This window comes from Hypomesus transpacificus, chromosome 17, assembly GCF_021917145.1.
Source record: "Hypomesus transpacificus isolate Combined female chromosome 17, fHypTra1, whole genome shotgun sequence".
In the NCBI taxonomy this organism is placed as follows: domain Eukaryota; kingdom Metazoa; phylum Chordata; class Actinopteri; order Osmeriformes; family Osmeridae; genus Hypomesus; species Hypomesus transpacificus.
The window spans coordinates 6,796,084-6,811,821 of record NC_061076.1 but is presented as its reverse complement, the minus strand read 5'-3'; the positions used below and the strand labels follow the sequence as shown (position 1 = coordinate 6,811,821).

Here is a 15,738-nt window from a genome sequence, read left to right as displayed (position 1 = left end):
ACCTGAACTACAGCGACTTGCGCGCGCGGAGCCCAGAGTCTCTTGCCCATCCATAAAAACGTTTGATCCAGTGGCCTCAGTTAGTAAATAAATAGTACTTCAAGCCATCGACACTAATTAAATCATGTTGGTAGCCTATGTAGTTCTGTAGATATCCAAAGCCCACGTGATTATCCTCTCTTTGCTCTTTGCTTCTTGATTTTACGCTACAATGCATCATAAAAATGCAAACAAAATGATTAACTGTCGAGGTAGGGAATTTCTGTCGGGATTATACCTATTCTCCCTTCCGTTTCCTCTCCTCGAATACAAGTGTTACAATAACCATAACGCACGTCTCTCTCCCTTTCTCTCTCCCTTTCTCTCTCCCTTTCTCTCTCCCTTTCTCTCTCTCTCTCTCTCTCTCTCTTCTCTCTCTCTCTCTCTCTCTCTCTCTCTCTCTCTCTCTCTCTCCCCTCTCTCTCTCTCTCTCTCTCTCTCTCTCTCTCTCTCTCTCTCTCTGTCTCTGTCACATGCACACAAACATACACTTGGACACACTTCAAGGACATCTTCAACGGTACCATGGTCTAAAATGTAGCCTAACGTAGAGCAGCGGTATGTGTTTGCCCAGAAGTCCCCGACAGATTATCAACATAACTGACACATTCTATCATATCCTATAAAATAATACCACTGTTCCACGGGCGACGGGTATGGTCAAAAGTGTAAGCCACAAAAAATGGATTACAATTTGACTCTAAACCCATATTTATAGTCCTCATTTTAGCTACTTATCGCAGTATTTCCACTGAAGTGAGCTGTCACTCTTGATTTCCTTGACCGTTTTAAGCGTAATTGGATTATATGGATGGGTTTGGAGTTGAAACCGATAGGCTACTCTTGATAGCATTGCGGCACTAAACCAACATCCTTCCAGTAAACACATTAAACGTTGGCCATCATTATCAGTTAGGTTTCACGAAAAATACGATCATATTAACGGTCAATGACAACAGTCAGTTATTCTGATGACATCGTTATTCTGCCTAAAATTATCCCAACTAATTATGTTACTTTTCAAACAGGTCACAATTGTAACCTTTATGAAGCTTGGGATCCATGCCCTAATTGGCTACAGTGTGCATTGTAGGACAGCGAGATCCAAAGGCATGCCCAAATCACATCAAAGTAACTCTGAAGCATTAGCGGTAAACTTCCTGCAGAAATTGAATATGCAGATTCACTTAGTCTAATTTCTAGATTTCCTCCGGAGGTGAAAGGGTCCCCTAGTTCAGAGGGTCTTTTGGCAGGAATTGAAATAGCTGGCTGTGATGATGCTTCCTGTCTAGAATAAAACCTCCTATGCTATCTTTCCTCATCCCCTTACAATGTGCATCCATGACACATCTGTACATGGTGAATCACTGGATGAAAAGATCCCCGCAAAAGCAAACCAGCCAGTGCACTTGTATACCTCTATATTTTCTAGAATATGCTTAACTCATGCCTGGGGAAAATAAGATGCATCTCTGCTCAGTTAATTTAGTGGGTGACTGAGTTATAATGACCAACTCGGACAAATGGCTCTCCAGGTTCATATTGTCTGGTTGAATCTAACTATCAGAAGAATCCCAAAGCATTCTGCTTGTGAAATATTGCTGACAGTTATGCACATTCTTCCAGCGCACAGGGTTTCTCATTAGTGAAATATTTTTGGTGTTGGATGGATGGATGTTTTGGTGTACATGGGTTACTTGCACAAGCAGGTCAGGAATATGTATGCTTGATGTTTTGTAAAAGGCCATCCGGTATTTAGATTATTTCAGTCAAAGATGCTACATCTTTCTCTTTGATACACATCACATGAAAGTCAATCCGCTTGATTTGAGTCATGCCAAGAAGTCTGGCCTCAAACTGATGAGTAAACACGAGAGAATGCTAGGAATTGGAGCTCCCTTCTCCTCCATGGGAAGGCCATGAAATATTAATCCACACCTCTTTCCTGACAGTGAGGAATAGTCTAGCCTCTATTAATGTGTGAGGATGGTGGATGGAGGGGCTGTAAGAATGAAGTGTTTATGTGCACGTGTTGGACAAAAACAGTGGAAATGAACATCAAAGATTTTCAGAGCATCTGCGTATCTTAGCAGCCGACTTCCAGCGAGCGACATATCTGATTCATTTGTTTTATGAGGAAACAAAGATGCCAAAATTACCTCTCGTGAAGTGTACGCATTTTCTGTCTGCAGTGCTGCAGTGGGGGTGGAGCAGTGTGTTGGTTAGTCTATTTCATACCTGCTTCCTACTCTAAACTCCATGTGAACCTACGATACACTGCAGCATGTATGCTCTGTGTGTAAGGCATGGGGACAGACAAAGGGATGATGTCATGAAGTAAGAAATGTGAGACCTTGAGACCGTGGTGTACTTTAGGGACATGCTGAGTACTACTGAGGCCTTAAATGGCTCGCTAACAAAATTTTGAAGCTTCTCAAAACCAATATAATTGAGGCAGAGGAGCTAAAGTGGATATTCAAGATTGTGATCAAGTATCGGGGCAACCACAAGGCAGATCAATTCTCATATAGCCTGCACTCCAATGCACTTCCATGACTTGTTTTAAATTGAATTAGCACTGAAGCTCATGCAACATGGTAGCACCCCTATTCTGTTGTTGTGCATGACACTATCAGAATGTACTTTTCCTTTATTTTTTAAACATTTGCATTCAAGTCAGCTCAAACTTGTGGTTGTGGTACTTGCCGCTTAAACAGCAGCAATGGCCCACAGTCCTCCATTATTTTGATCCAAAATCATGTGTGTGCGTGATTCGCGGAAGTCCTTGATTTGCCACTACGTTCAGTAGTCTGTTCGGCGTACCTACATACATGAGTCAGAAAGGGTGTCTAGGAGTCTTTCCTGAGAACACCTTATGTCTGTGGGTGTACAGTAGCACGGATATGTTAACATTCTTCGTGCGTCTGCTTCTGTTGATGCTGCAGTGCTTTTGCTTTTGGAGATTGTATTCTTCCCTTACTCGTGTATTTGGGAAAATCACAGGTTTCTGTAGCATTCAACAGCCACTGTGCAGGGTGACTGTGTGGGTGGAAATATGAAAGGCAGAAAATCTAAATGTGTCTGACAGCGTCCACTGAGCTACAGTGGTTCCCCAAGAGCTCTCTGAGTAGAAAGCCAGCAGGCTTCAGAGCTGATATTAAGGCAGTACACTAAAAACCAGGATATACATGAATTAAGGTCCATCTTTTTTTCTTCTCAATTCGACCAAAGTCAACCAATTCACCATGTTGCAGAAGAGCTTTTTTCAAATCGTGTTTTACACATCCCAATCTAATCATTACGTTTAATCATCTCCTGAACACTCAATCACCTTAGCTGTTTTCCTCGTCGGCCAATGTGACCAGGAGAATAACAGCTAATCAGAATCCTTTTAGTCTGATTACAGTGGTAGAGGAGCTCTTCTGGGGCCCTTGTCCTCCTGCCACAGTCTGTTGGGTGAAGGGCAACAACACAGGGCACGTGCCCGCTCCACAGACATCTCCGAGATGTTTTCTTCCGACTGTGGCATAAATAAGGCATCGCTTCGTCTCCTATCTTAAGAGGGAGAACTGGAGAATACCAAGCAAAGGAGGAACAGTTGACATTTCAGCTTTTTCACAAACTAATGTCACGAGTCTCACTGTCATTGTTAAATTCCTTTTTTAATGGCATTCTTTTTTTGTATCCCTGGCCCCTCTCACTCGGAGTGTTGTATTGACATTTTGTTTACTTTCCACTGAGATATAAATCACTGTTGGGGTGTGTTCATTGATAAGAAAAGCGATCTTTAATGTCAACCTTTCGAACTGACAAATAACACAGCCCATCTGTCTGCAAGCTTTCAAACTGGACTGTGGTAGCTGGTTTCAGTGGCCAGAGACGGTTCACGGCATCTCCAGTGTGACATATCCTTCTCTGCCTGTGTTGATCTGTGGGTCTGTGTGCACTGTGCATGTGGGAGAGCTGCACTGTGCCTTGAGGCACAACAACAAACCAACAGAAAAGGCAAACAAACGTCTCCCTTCCCTCCCAGATGGCAGAGAATATATACTTGCAACAGGGTTGCCTATCTTTATCAAATTCACAGCATCTCTGTTGTATCAATAAAAAACACGGTTAAACAATTGTATTGTTGATCGTTATTTTCGCACACGAAGAAACGGAGAAAAGTTATTATTATTGTGCAATTCGTGATGTCTCTGGTCCGGCAACAGAACCAATATTTTAAAGAAACATTGTATAAATGCTTTCAAGACCCTATTTCAATTTTCAGCAAAAACTTTAACTATAAATGATAGTACTTCTTGTATAGTTGGTAGGCTATGGTATTGCTGGCATTTGATCCATTTTAATGTCTAGTTTTGCCACCGTTTTCGATCTTGCAGTTGTTCGAAACCCAAAGTTAGCTAGCCAGCTGCATGACACTTTCATACTTCTGGTAATTTAAGAGTAAGAAAAAAAGCATATGATCAATTTGACTTTAATAAATCAATTCTGAAACAAGACTGTCCATTTTAAACCTAGTGCAATTATCAAATCCGGGGTTTACGTTGTAAAAGGATAGAAATTCTATAGTGTAAAACCAAATGTGTAACATGAAGATGTGGTCATCCGAGATAATGGCCTCAAGGACACCTCAGGAGCAAACAACTGACTTCTTTAGATCAATGTTTATAGCTTTAGGTGGACAGGGCCTCAGGTGCGGTTTCAGCTTTGAGGACATTCAGTCTACCAAATGTCTTGATCCAGGATTAAGTTACAAGGACAGTTAACGGGGTTATTTTACCATTACTATAACCATGTTTATTTGCCCTGACACTGTTTTCAAATGTCTGTGTTTAGTTATAGTTTCTAACAGTACCAGAAGTTTGGTCCAAAGTAATGGCAAAAACAGTGCAAGTGTCAGGTGAATCATGACGGCATAGTGTACATGGAAGAAACACCAACAGACGAATTTAAATAACATTTACTTGCTCAAAAACAGCACATCTCACACACACACAGACAAGTATGGCAGTAGATGACTAATGACATGGCAGTTGTGAATATTAAATAGACAATCTGACAATTGAAAGATTATGCAGCAGCAGCAGCTCTTGGGCCAGACAGAACATAAGTGAATTTACCACGATGCCGCATTTGGTCATATACAAAATCACTCAAACATACAAGCAAACAAACAAACTATGAGCAGCAGTATCAATCTCGGAAACACCAGACCAAAAGGCAGATATATTTGAGAAACGAGATTGAGACTACGAAGAAATCACTCTTATGTACACAGCAAATAACAGAAAGAAAATGAGTAAATTTAGGCAAAATGAGATTACAGAAAATACTTAGGGCTCAAGTGTAATTGCAGTTCCCATAAATCAGGAGGTAATGGGTTTTCACAATCAAAATGTCAACCAGATTATTCTTCACACACACACACACACTCACAGACTAAGAACTTCATCACAGACCAATCAGATGCTGCTAGCTTCACGAACACCTCCCACTGATTGGGTGGCTGGAAAGTCATCATTCATTGGAGAAAAAAAAAGAAAAGATAAAATATTCATAAAGTTTTAACACAGGCCCTGTGTCATCCATACTCTCATCTACTTGGCTAGAAAAGCCAAACTGCTATTTGTCATTTTATCTGACACCACACCCACCCATCATGAATTACTCCCCCTACTGGTATGCAGGAGGGATATGCTCATGGGAGCTTGACCCTGGCAGCTGTAACAGAAAAATAAAGGTCAAGGCTGCAACTAAGTGAATTGAGGGAATAAGGGTATTATTATTTCATATTTATAGTAGCAGAACAGTGAGAGCACCCTTAACTCCTTGCTTTACTAGAGAAAATCAAGTGCAGTGGTGATGAAACCAAAACAATGGAACGACAGTTTCAGCTGGCAAGAACTTCTGCTGACACCCAACCCTCTGCATATAACTTCTGCACAAAACGACAAGTGAGAACAGCTTTGAAAGAAAAAAAAAAAAGACACGACATGAAAGGTGAGAACTGAGCACACGTCAACACGCCCCCCCCGAGTGCATTACAAACTCTCAGGTGGTGCAGATTACCAACAAACAAGATGGAGGGGCGGGACTCAGGGACAGAACAAGTGAAAAGTAAAAAGGCTGAAAGTATGAGTCAAGCTTTGGTTTCCAGGGACTGGAGAAAAACAGACAGCAGTACTGCTGCATAACAGTTCTATACAAAGCCATGGAGAGAGGCCTAAATCCTGTCCAGAGTATACACCCATACCACTGTAGAAGTAGAAAGAAAGGATCACCATCCCATCAAACAAACTAATGAACTATATCCACAAACATGGGAGGATCGATTTAAAATATATATATATATATATATATATATATATGAAGGAAACCCGTTGATACACCATCACAACAGAAAAAGAAAAAAAAAATGAAAAAAGTTCAATCGACCAAAGGGAATATTTTGACTCAATTCAAATTCGCTCATATACGATGATTACACAAGATCATGCCAGTATTCAACATGAGGGTTTCCAGAAAATAAAAAGGGATTAAAAAATAAAAATTAGTTTACAAACGCACTGAAATCATATATACAGAAACACATCAAAACTCCCATTGACGCGCAATTGTCCTAATAGCGACAGGCAGCAGCACCACACAGCGCCCTCCAGGGGTCGCTAGCATGAGCTCACAGCTGAAAGCTGAGTTGACCCCCCCCCAAGCTAAACATCCTGATTGGTTTAGCTCAAGGGATTGCCTGGGAAATGATTGGCTACTCGGTACAGGAAGCGGGGGTTTGGCTTGGGTTAGAAGATGCGCTTGCGTTTCAGGTAGGAGTCAGCATAGTGACCCCCCAGGCCTTGGGAGTGCTGGCCCACGTAGGCCCCCTCAGGGCTTGGCTCTGGCGAGGGGATGAGATGGGAAAACAGGCGCTTGTGGCCACCGATTGGAGTCTGCGATTGACAAAGGAAATACATTCTGTCCCAAACGCTTTGAATAATATATATATTTATTTTAATATTATACATCTCAAGTATGAATGGTGTAAAAAGTCATGCAATTGACTGAGGTTAAAATTACCTTCATCCCATTTCCTAGACCAGGAGGGTAACTGTTGTGGCAAACAGGAGGCATTCCAACCACCTTCAGAGTCGGGAGGGAGAAAAGATCAAATAAACACGTATCTTTTTTTTTCTTCTTTTTTTTTTAAGCATTGAGCGTGAAAGCGTGCGGAAAAAGCCCCCCCAAAAAACAACCCACATGCTGAGGTTGATAAGAGTCTCACAGCTTCCCCATTAAAAGCGGTGGTTCAAACACCTTTACATTTAATGCATAAACATTTTGAATCACCTTCCTGAATACAGCCTTGGGGCTCTGGCACAGGGCATATCTCTAAGCCAATTAATAATCAAAGTAAAAACACCAAGGTGAGAGCTATCGAGTTAGTGCAGTAATGGCTTTTGGTGCGGGGCAAGCGACACGTTCGTCAATAGTCCATTAGTGCGAGCCGACTTTTCTAGAAGAAGAAGCGAGGCCTACCTTGTTGAGATGACTGGAGGGGAGGCCGTCAGGGCCGGGGGCTCCATGCCCAGAGTTGAAGTGGGAGGACAGGGGCAGGCTGGGGGGGAAGCTGTAGGGGGGGGAGAGCTCGCTGAACCCAACCAGGTGGGAACGCTGCAGGGAAATAAGACGGGAAGAGTCGGGTTGTAGGTTTAGGGCAGAAGACATCCAAACTGGGGGGGGAAAAAAGGAACACGTGTGCTATCTTACCTGCTGTCCGAACCCTGTCAGCGCCCCGATCTCCAGAACCTCCTGTTGGTCGTATAGGTGTGCCAGAGGGTCCTTGGGAGGAAGGACAGATGGGCGTCACACAGCAGAACCAAAGGACGAGTGGAAAATGTCCCCCCTGATATTTTAAGCCTCCGTGTGAAAATTCATAACTCAACATGATTTGGTTTAAAAAAAAAAAAAAAACACCCTCACAAAAGATACTCGCCATAGCTCAGCACTATTTACATTTATTCATTTCGCACCATCATAACAGACTTGGCAGTGACCAGCTATGGACTCGAGATGGACGCAGGTAGGGGGAATCCTCCCTAGTGGTCTCAGTGACCTTACTGACACAACAGGGTTCCCCAGCATCAAAGCACACATCAATGACCCTGCATTCTGTCACAAGTCTCACAAGGCCAGCCCTGTACGGAGGGTCCATTGTGATTGGCACCAGAAGGGAGGCGTTTACCTGGTGCAGCGGATGGTAGTCTGGGGTGTAGGACTCCTGGTAACGCAAGCTGTAGTTGGAGTGGATGCTGTGAGTTGCCCGTTGGTTGGACGCGTTGCCTAGCGTCGGCCTCTTCCTGTAGGGGTGGGGCCGGCAGCTCGCGCCTGCATCAGTGGGAACAGAAGCATGAAAAGGTCAAGCCTAAATAAACCCTTGGCGGAAAACCGAGGACAGCAGAGAGATTACAGAGCAAGGAGGCACAGCCATGGAGGGTTTCGTCTGATGGGTGACTCACCTGAGGAGGGGAACAGGCTGTGGGCATTGAGAAAGAGGTTCTGGGAGAGATTGACATCTTTAAGTGGATCTCCCAAAATAGATAGCTGCAAGGAGGGGAAAATGAAAAAATAAATGTTTTACTAGATGTCCACAGGCCCATACCAGAGGGTAGAGAGTAGGGCTGGGCGGCATGGCATGTTTATCACGGTATAATTCGTAAGCACTGACGTTAACGTTATATATCACAATATTTTAGTTATTCTTAAAATGTCATGACAATGCAATCCGCACCGCAGCGGCTAATCTACCGCACTCGGACGGATTTAGATTGGGTAACTCCGGTGTGTCGCATGAGTTGAATTTTACAACTTTTGCAGTGCTTTGCCATGGAAGAGCGACTTTAGCGTTCAACATTTATGGGAATGCAAGAAAACTTAAATATTTGTAGTGAGTTAACTTAAATATTTGTAGTGAGTTAACTATAAACAATGATTACATGGCTGAATACTTGATTCTGTTGGCCTACAATAAACATTTCACAATTCTAACCAACCTGGCATTGGATTTGTTAAACGCATTCTAGTAGATACATATATTCATATTCGCGCACATGCATGGCTTTCAGGTGGTGAAAAAGATTGCTAATGTTTCCACATTTGGCTAGCACAATTCGATGACACAACTGAAAGTAGGCTACCGTTTGTTGGTCAATGTGAGATAATTTGAAACCAAACCTTTTCCAAACAACAGAACCGGCCCCCTTTTCTTACCAATTCTTCTTCGTCCGGCAAATCAACCCCACTGGCGTTAATATTTTCAGACATTAACGCTTGCTTACACTTGCCAACAAAAGCAGATTACGCCAATGAATGTTTGATTCCTTTGGAGTTGAACTAGCTTGTTTGTTGACTTTCATTGGCTGGCACAATGCATGCAGCGTCCATGCCTAAATGTTGTTTTTAGTAAAAGATACAAATTTGGACTAGCCCACTAGGCTGTATCACTTGACTTATGTTATACCAAACAGAAAACACTTTACTTAATATATTTAATATATCGCGATATGGCAAAATCCATATCATAGCACAACGTCATACCGGTATTCGCGTTCATACCGCTATACTGCCCACCCCTAGTAGAGAGGTGGTGTTAGAAGCAGTGTGGTTCATCCCCCCCCCCCCCATCTCACCGTGGGTGCTGGGAGGCCCTCTGCCCCCAACATGCCCCCCAGGAGGGGCATGGAGAGGCCATGCAGAGTGGGGGAGGGGGTTTGAGAAAAGCTGCATGGTGCTGTGGGGGATTCCTGCTCCCTGCCCAGCGTTCTTCCCAGAGAAGAGGGCTTGACGGGGCCCAGAGGGTCAGTCTGCAGGTTGAGACCTGGAACTACACCTCCTGGGGGGGGGAGAGGAAAAGAACATACAATCGCCCGGCCATCAGAGTAACATAAGGCACCCAGGATCATGTGGCTTGGGCAAAGACTCTAGATAGGATAGACAGAGAGAGAGTAGAGAGGATGTCCAACCTTGAGCCAAGTCTCCCAGCAGATGGAGTCCCTGCTGGAGAGGTAAAGCAGCCAGAGGGTTGTCCCCCATCAGTCCTGCCTGCAGGGGGGGGGGGAAGAGGGGCCAAGGAGAACAGGAGGTCACAGATGGGTCTCATACACACAGCAACCTGGCTCATGAATTTTCTCCCAAGACATTTACTTACCAAAATGTAGGAATAAGAATGAGATTTTCCCTCAAAAAACAAAACAAAAAAAGGTGACAAGAAGCCACGACATTCGAGTCCCAGAAAACAGAAGGAAGAGCACTTACCAACCCAGGGTAATTCACATAACCACAACAAACAAACCTATACATCTACCACCGCAACACAATCAAACCCACTCCATGTTCACTCACACAAGGTAGTAGGCGGTTCTCTTTATTGTGCAGCACCTGAGCCCAGAGAAGATGATTCCCTAAAAAGGCTTGCTGATAGGAAAGGATTAGAAAGAAGATGGCGCCAATAAAAAATTGAAGAAAAAGAAAAAAAGGAAGAAAAGAATGGAAAGGAGAAGGTGGAACACAGACAAGCAGGATGGGAGTGACGGTTACCTGCTGGACTTGGGCCTGGTTCTGGAGGAGGAGTTGGAGGAGAGCTGCAGAAAGGGCAGGGTTGGCCAGGAGGGGCATTGTGGGAGCTGCACCGAGGAGACCTGGAGAACGAGACACCATCAGGCATGCAAACAGGTCAGGGGTTAAAAAAAGGTGAGAGGGATATGGCGAACCCCCGAGCCTAGGGGGTTTATTTATTAGATTTGAAAGTTAAACAGATCAATCTGGTGCACCTTCAAAGCAAAATTAAGAGGCTAGATCAATGTAGAATCTGTGCTCTTGTAAACAATCTCATGTTCTTTTAACCATAAATAATGTTTTTGTATAGCATACATCATAAAAAATTACAACAAACAGGATTACCCGTGTTTATATTCTATAAGTCATCAAGCATCACTTACTGTAAAGCTAACACACATCCAAAAGACATAATTTTTTATATGGTATTAAAATAGTTTCTACTAGATGGGTCTGTAAACCTCTCTCTTCTCTGCCTCTGATTGGCTGTGAGGTTTAGAGGCATTAGGAGTGAAGCATGGGTAAAATGCTGTGTTGGCCATGGCCCCCCCCCCTCCCATTTTCTCATGGGATCTGCACGAATCACGTTGGTTACCCATTTTGGTTTCAAAAAAGGTTGATTTTGAGACGTTTGTATGCCTGCACCATGAGCCCTACTCACAGCTCAACGCACAGCGTCTGGGGGGGGGGGGGGGGGCTCTCACAAGGCTCTCACCTTGTTTCCTACCCTGGGTCATGGGGTTGAGCAGCATCTTGAGGGTGGCAGGGTTACTCAGCCCCGTGAGGATCTGCATGGCTGTGGGTTCTGGGAGAAGCCCTTTGCCTCGGTTCAGAGCCTAGCGGGGGAGAGGGAGGAGTCAGACAGGGATGGATGGGGTGGATCAATAGTTGTGTTCGACTTAATGCTACGCCGGCGGCTGCCTTGAAGCTGAGAATGCCAGTGGTTGCTTCAAGTCAGCTGGGCTACAGGCGACGCCGGCGCTGCATGAAGTCGAACACACCTATTGGGGGAGTGGATCATTGGGGGGGGGGGGGCTGTACCATCGTCTGGGCAGCAATGAGAGCGGCTAGCATGCTCCTCCCAGGGGGTCCAGGGGCACAGAAGGAGACCCTGATGGGGGTGCCGCCCAACACCCTCGAGCCCGTCGTTCTCTGCACGTCCTCGGCCATCTCCGCCGTGGCAAACTCCAACACCGCGAAGCGCCTGAAACTTCCGTCCTGTCCCTGAGCCAGCTGAAGAGAAGAAGGCAACGCGTTATCCAAGTGAAGCCCCCATCATGCTTTACTTGTGTTCTTAAAAAATCTGACATCTACCATCTGCTATCGATGACGGATCATTTCCGGCAATGGTAAAGAGGCACCATCTTCACCACTTTTCCTTAAAACAGTAGATGTCTTCAAGCTGTTCCCAAAATGCATCTAGTCAAAACAACCAATACTCTGGTGAAGGACATCTGATATAGGCCTTCTTGTACTTGGCTCTGGCAGCTTAAACGATGCGAATGCTTCATGACTTTTCTAACCAGAGGATCATCGCTCAACAGGCTAACACGTCGACCTTCTGACCTGCTGATTGGCAAACAAGTGCTGAAATGCCTAAAACTACCCTGGAGCCGTTCCGGTGGATGGCAAGCCCTCTCACTACGGTGTCCTAAAGTAGCTGAGTGGAGGGGTCACGGCGAGAGGGCGCTTCTTTTCTCTCATTCCAGAAAGGCCCGCCGGGGCCAAAGGCCTGCTGAATGACACCACCTGGGAGAGTCAGGTGGTTATCACTATAGAAACGACTAATGCTCATTGCTATAGAAACTGAGTGGCCACAGGCAAAGCAGGGCAAAGGTGAGGCCCACAAAGATCTAAAAACAAAAAGCTACGTAGAATTTCTTTTCAAATGTTACGTCTTTGTAGTGCGCTAAAGAACTTCGAATGTAGCTCCTCGTAGACCATCCACTTGAGTCTTACACCGACACAATTCAAACCGAACAGGCTCCGTCACCAACACACCTTTCAGAAGGACACTCACCATGAGGGAAACATCCTCCCGCTGACACAACTAGCCGCAGTTAAGTACTTAACTTTTAATGAGCTACAAAAATAAGTGTGCCAAAAGCAATTACGCTGTCAAGTATGTACCAGGCATATTGTGTTTGCTACTCAAAAGCAGAGACACAGGGTACAACAACACGATGTAGTATTCATGAGCCCCTGACACCAATATTTGCAGCGCTTTCACCCAGCGCAAGAAAACGTCTGACTAAGAGTGTGTGTGTGTGTGTTTGCGCGCGCACGCTCATTCATTTGACCTGGCAAAACATGGGCGCGTGCGTGTCGGCCAGGGCGTTGCGGAGGTCCTGAGCGGTCAGCAGGCTGGGAGGCAGGCGGTCCACACACAGGCACCTGGAGTGCAGGAGGGGGTAGGTGAGCGAGCCCACCTCGGTCCAGTGGACGTACAACATACGAGAGCCCAGCTGCTTCCCCAGGAGCTCCGACTTGGCCTTGGCCGCCGAGTCCTTCTTCATGTACTCCACAAAGCCGTAGCCCTTGGAGTGGCCAGTGGAGGCACTGTGGACCAGGAAGCAGCGCTCCAGGTTGCCAAACGGTCGGACCAGCTCCTCGAACTGCTGCTGACTGAAGGCGTGAGGCAGGTTGGCGATGCACAGCAGAGCGTCTGTGGGCTGCAGCTGCACAGAAATCTCCCGGTCCCGCAGCAAGTGTTGGTGGAACTCTTTGATGGCACACTGCGCCTGCTCCCCATTGAGCAGTGTGACGAAGGCTGAGGGAACAGAGAGAAGAGAACATACCCTAAGATGTTGCCAAGGAGTGAGGGGGAGGTTACATTAGCCACATACAGAGCGAGTGAGGGTGACAAGCTCAAAGGCGGTGAGTAAAGCCTGCTTGCCTAGATCTCACAGAAACCACGCCTCCGTTCTGACACCAGTCAGTTTTATGGTGTTGTTGATGAAAGGCAAGGTTGGTGATTTAAAAGTGATAATGTAATCAATCCGGCAAGTGGCTTCCAGCACTTCAAGGTTGTCTAGGATAACATTATTTACATTGAAAGTGAAGCTATTCAACTTGACATCAGCTTGGTATGAAAATCTACCACCAGTTTGCAATAATGTCAATATTAAAATACTATAAAAATCAAATCAAATGTATTTGTATAGCCCTTTTTACACGCAAGCATGTCACAGAGGGCTTTACATGCGCCCATAGAACTGCCCCTCAACCAACTTAAACCCTCAAGGAAGACAAGAATCATAATCTTTGTTTACCTACTTAAAGGTTTCAAAATGTTAAATGGTCAGACTTGCCTGTTCCCTTGTATTTGTCCACAAAGCAGTATTTGAGATCATAATTGCTCAACATCTCATGCACCTCCTGTAAAAGACAAATGTGGCGATTACAGTATATCCAAATATACCATTCACATGCTGTTTGGAAAGACAACTGAAAAGACCATTTGAGGTGTCAATCAAGTTTCTCATCAAAATACATAAACTACTTTTGACAAAGATACATGAAATTGTGAAGTGCAAATCTTTACTTTAGCTCTAACAATATAAAAAAGGTTACTTAATTTACAGTATATATAAATAATGACATTAACAAAAAATGACTTGTTAACGTTAACTTATAACAGCCTTTTGCATTTCAAGAAACAATAACAGTCATAGCTACAGCGCCTGTGGGGAAAAAAAAACTAGCTTATTGTTGTAGGAGATATAGTAACAAGCTGTCACAATGCTTTCTCTGTTCCACAAACGAACTGCAATGCTGTCTAGCATTTTCTGAAACGTTTTGTCTTTACGCCTTCAACCTTTTGTCATTGCAACTCCCGTTCCCATCTCGAACTCCCAATATACACCCATCCAAACAATGCCATGCGCACAGGCCACCATTCCCCACGAGTCAGGCATGTTCCGAAATTTGTGTCTGATGACCTAGGTACAGTTTTTATTAACGTCGGTCTAACTTGGAAGGTTTCTACTTCGGTTAAACAATGCCCAAATTAACTTGTCAACTAAAACCTGAACAATGTAACAAAATCAGCCCTTCATTCACAAATGCAAATCACTCAAACCACAATTGAAGGTTGTATAACCAACAGATATTTATGTTTACGTTCAAATGGTTATGTTAACGTATATTTCAGCCATAAGTACGGTAAGTGTTTGCTAGTCATACACATTTCACCACGCGTGATTACCGAGGCAGCATCATTCACACACGGCACAGGCCGTGGACCAGTTGACCACTCCAATCCTTGCCTGCTCCTAGCCATCTTGGCAACTTTGCCGTGACTTGTCAACTTTGTGGACTGGGTGGACACCTGGTCAGCAATATTAATGCTGGCCTTTAAAAGGGATGTGCACTTGTTACACACGATGCTGTAGTGCAGGTTTGTCCTCGGTCAAACATATGTCATGGCCTGGACCAGCTAGCATCATCCTACAGTACTGTCCTGAGTTGGAAACGAGTAATTCAGTCTATAAAAATTAGGAGCATCTTAAATCAAACTTACCTGATTACTGACGTCGGATGGCAGGTTTTTTATGATCATTTTTCTACGATTATAAAATTCTCTACGTGTTCTCTCCAAACGACTCCCAATCTCTTCAGGGCTAAGTGCTGTCAACTCTTCGTCGACCCTTCGTGGACACTCATACCCCGTGGCTGAATCATCGTCATTCGCCTCGAGTTCAGAATCCCCGCGGTCATCAAACCCCACGTTTTCGTGTTCAACAGCGGGATCGAAGCTTTCGTGAAGTGGACGGGGTGTAAAATTGAGCCCTATTGGGGTTTCTTTTCTGGCAGCTGCGCTAACGGACACTGCGGCCGCCATCATTCAGCTTGGAAGTTTACTCACTCTAACAACACGGTACCGGATAGATTTGAGCAGTTTAAACAATACACACATGGGCGAGACTCGGCTTCTCATTGGACGAGAGAAAGATGCTTTTTTTCTGCAACGCAACGTAACTGGAGTGTCCTTGTTTTGTATCTAAGCTCTGGCCGGCTAATCATGTCGTGGGCGGAATTTGCACTGGATTGTGACTTTCGTGGTGTGACATCGAGATAGAAAATGAGATC

At 44.7% G+C, this 15,738-nt stretch overlaps 1 protein-coding gene across 2 annotated transcripts; it reads right to left on the bottom strand.

The window, feature by feature from the left end:
* Window positions 1-4,989: 4,989 nt before the first annotated feature.
* On the bottom strand, window positions 4,990-15,520 carry raver1 (ribonucleoprotein, PTB-binding 1). 2 transcript variants are annotated; one of them, XM_047039005.1, is made up of 15 exons: window positions 15,170-15,520; window positions 13,959-14,025; window positions 12,948-13,417; window positions 11,689-11,880; window positions 11,363-11,483; window positions 10,630-10,730; window positions 10,435-10,506; window positions 10,056-10,134; window positions 9,723-9,925; window positions 8,553-8,637; window positions 8,279-8,421; window positions 7,804-7,875; window positions 7,573-7,707; window positions 7,114-7,176; window positions 4,990-6,986 (listed from the first exon to the last, which is right to left on the bottom strand). In XM_047039005.1, exons 1-15 carry the CDS (start codon window positions 15,491-15,493, stop codon window positions 6,840-6,842), a joined length of 2,274 nt encoding a protein of 757 aa, XP_046894961.1. In that variant the 5' UTR covers window positions 15,494-15,520; the 3' UTR covers window positions 4,990-6,839. The 2 variants fall into 2 exon arrangements, with proteins under 2 accessions (XP_046894961.1, XP_046894960.1); XM_047039004.1 differs by lacking the exon at window positions 10,435-10,506.
* Window positions 15,521-15,738: the final 218 nt, after the last annotated feature.

What these genes read in the sequence shown, in the direction of transcription:
- raver1 (XM_047039005.1), bottom strand. Translation starts at nt 15,493, where the DNA reads ATGATGGCGGCCGCAGTGTCCGTTAGCGCAGCTGCCAGAAAAGAAACC. An exon ending in TGACAGGGTTCGGACAGCAG is followed by an intron (nt 7,708 to 7,803) that starts GTAAGATAGCAC and finishes ATTTCCCTGCAG; the next exon opens with CGTTCCCACCTGGTTGGGTT. An exon ending in GTCTAGGAAATGGGATGAAG is followed by an intron (nt 6,987 to 7,113) that starts GTAATTTTAACC and finishes TGTCAATCGCAG; the next exon opens with ACTCCAATCGGTGGCCACAA.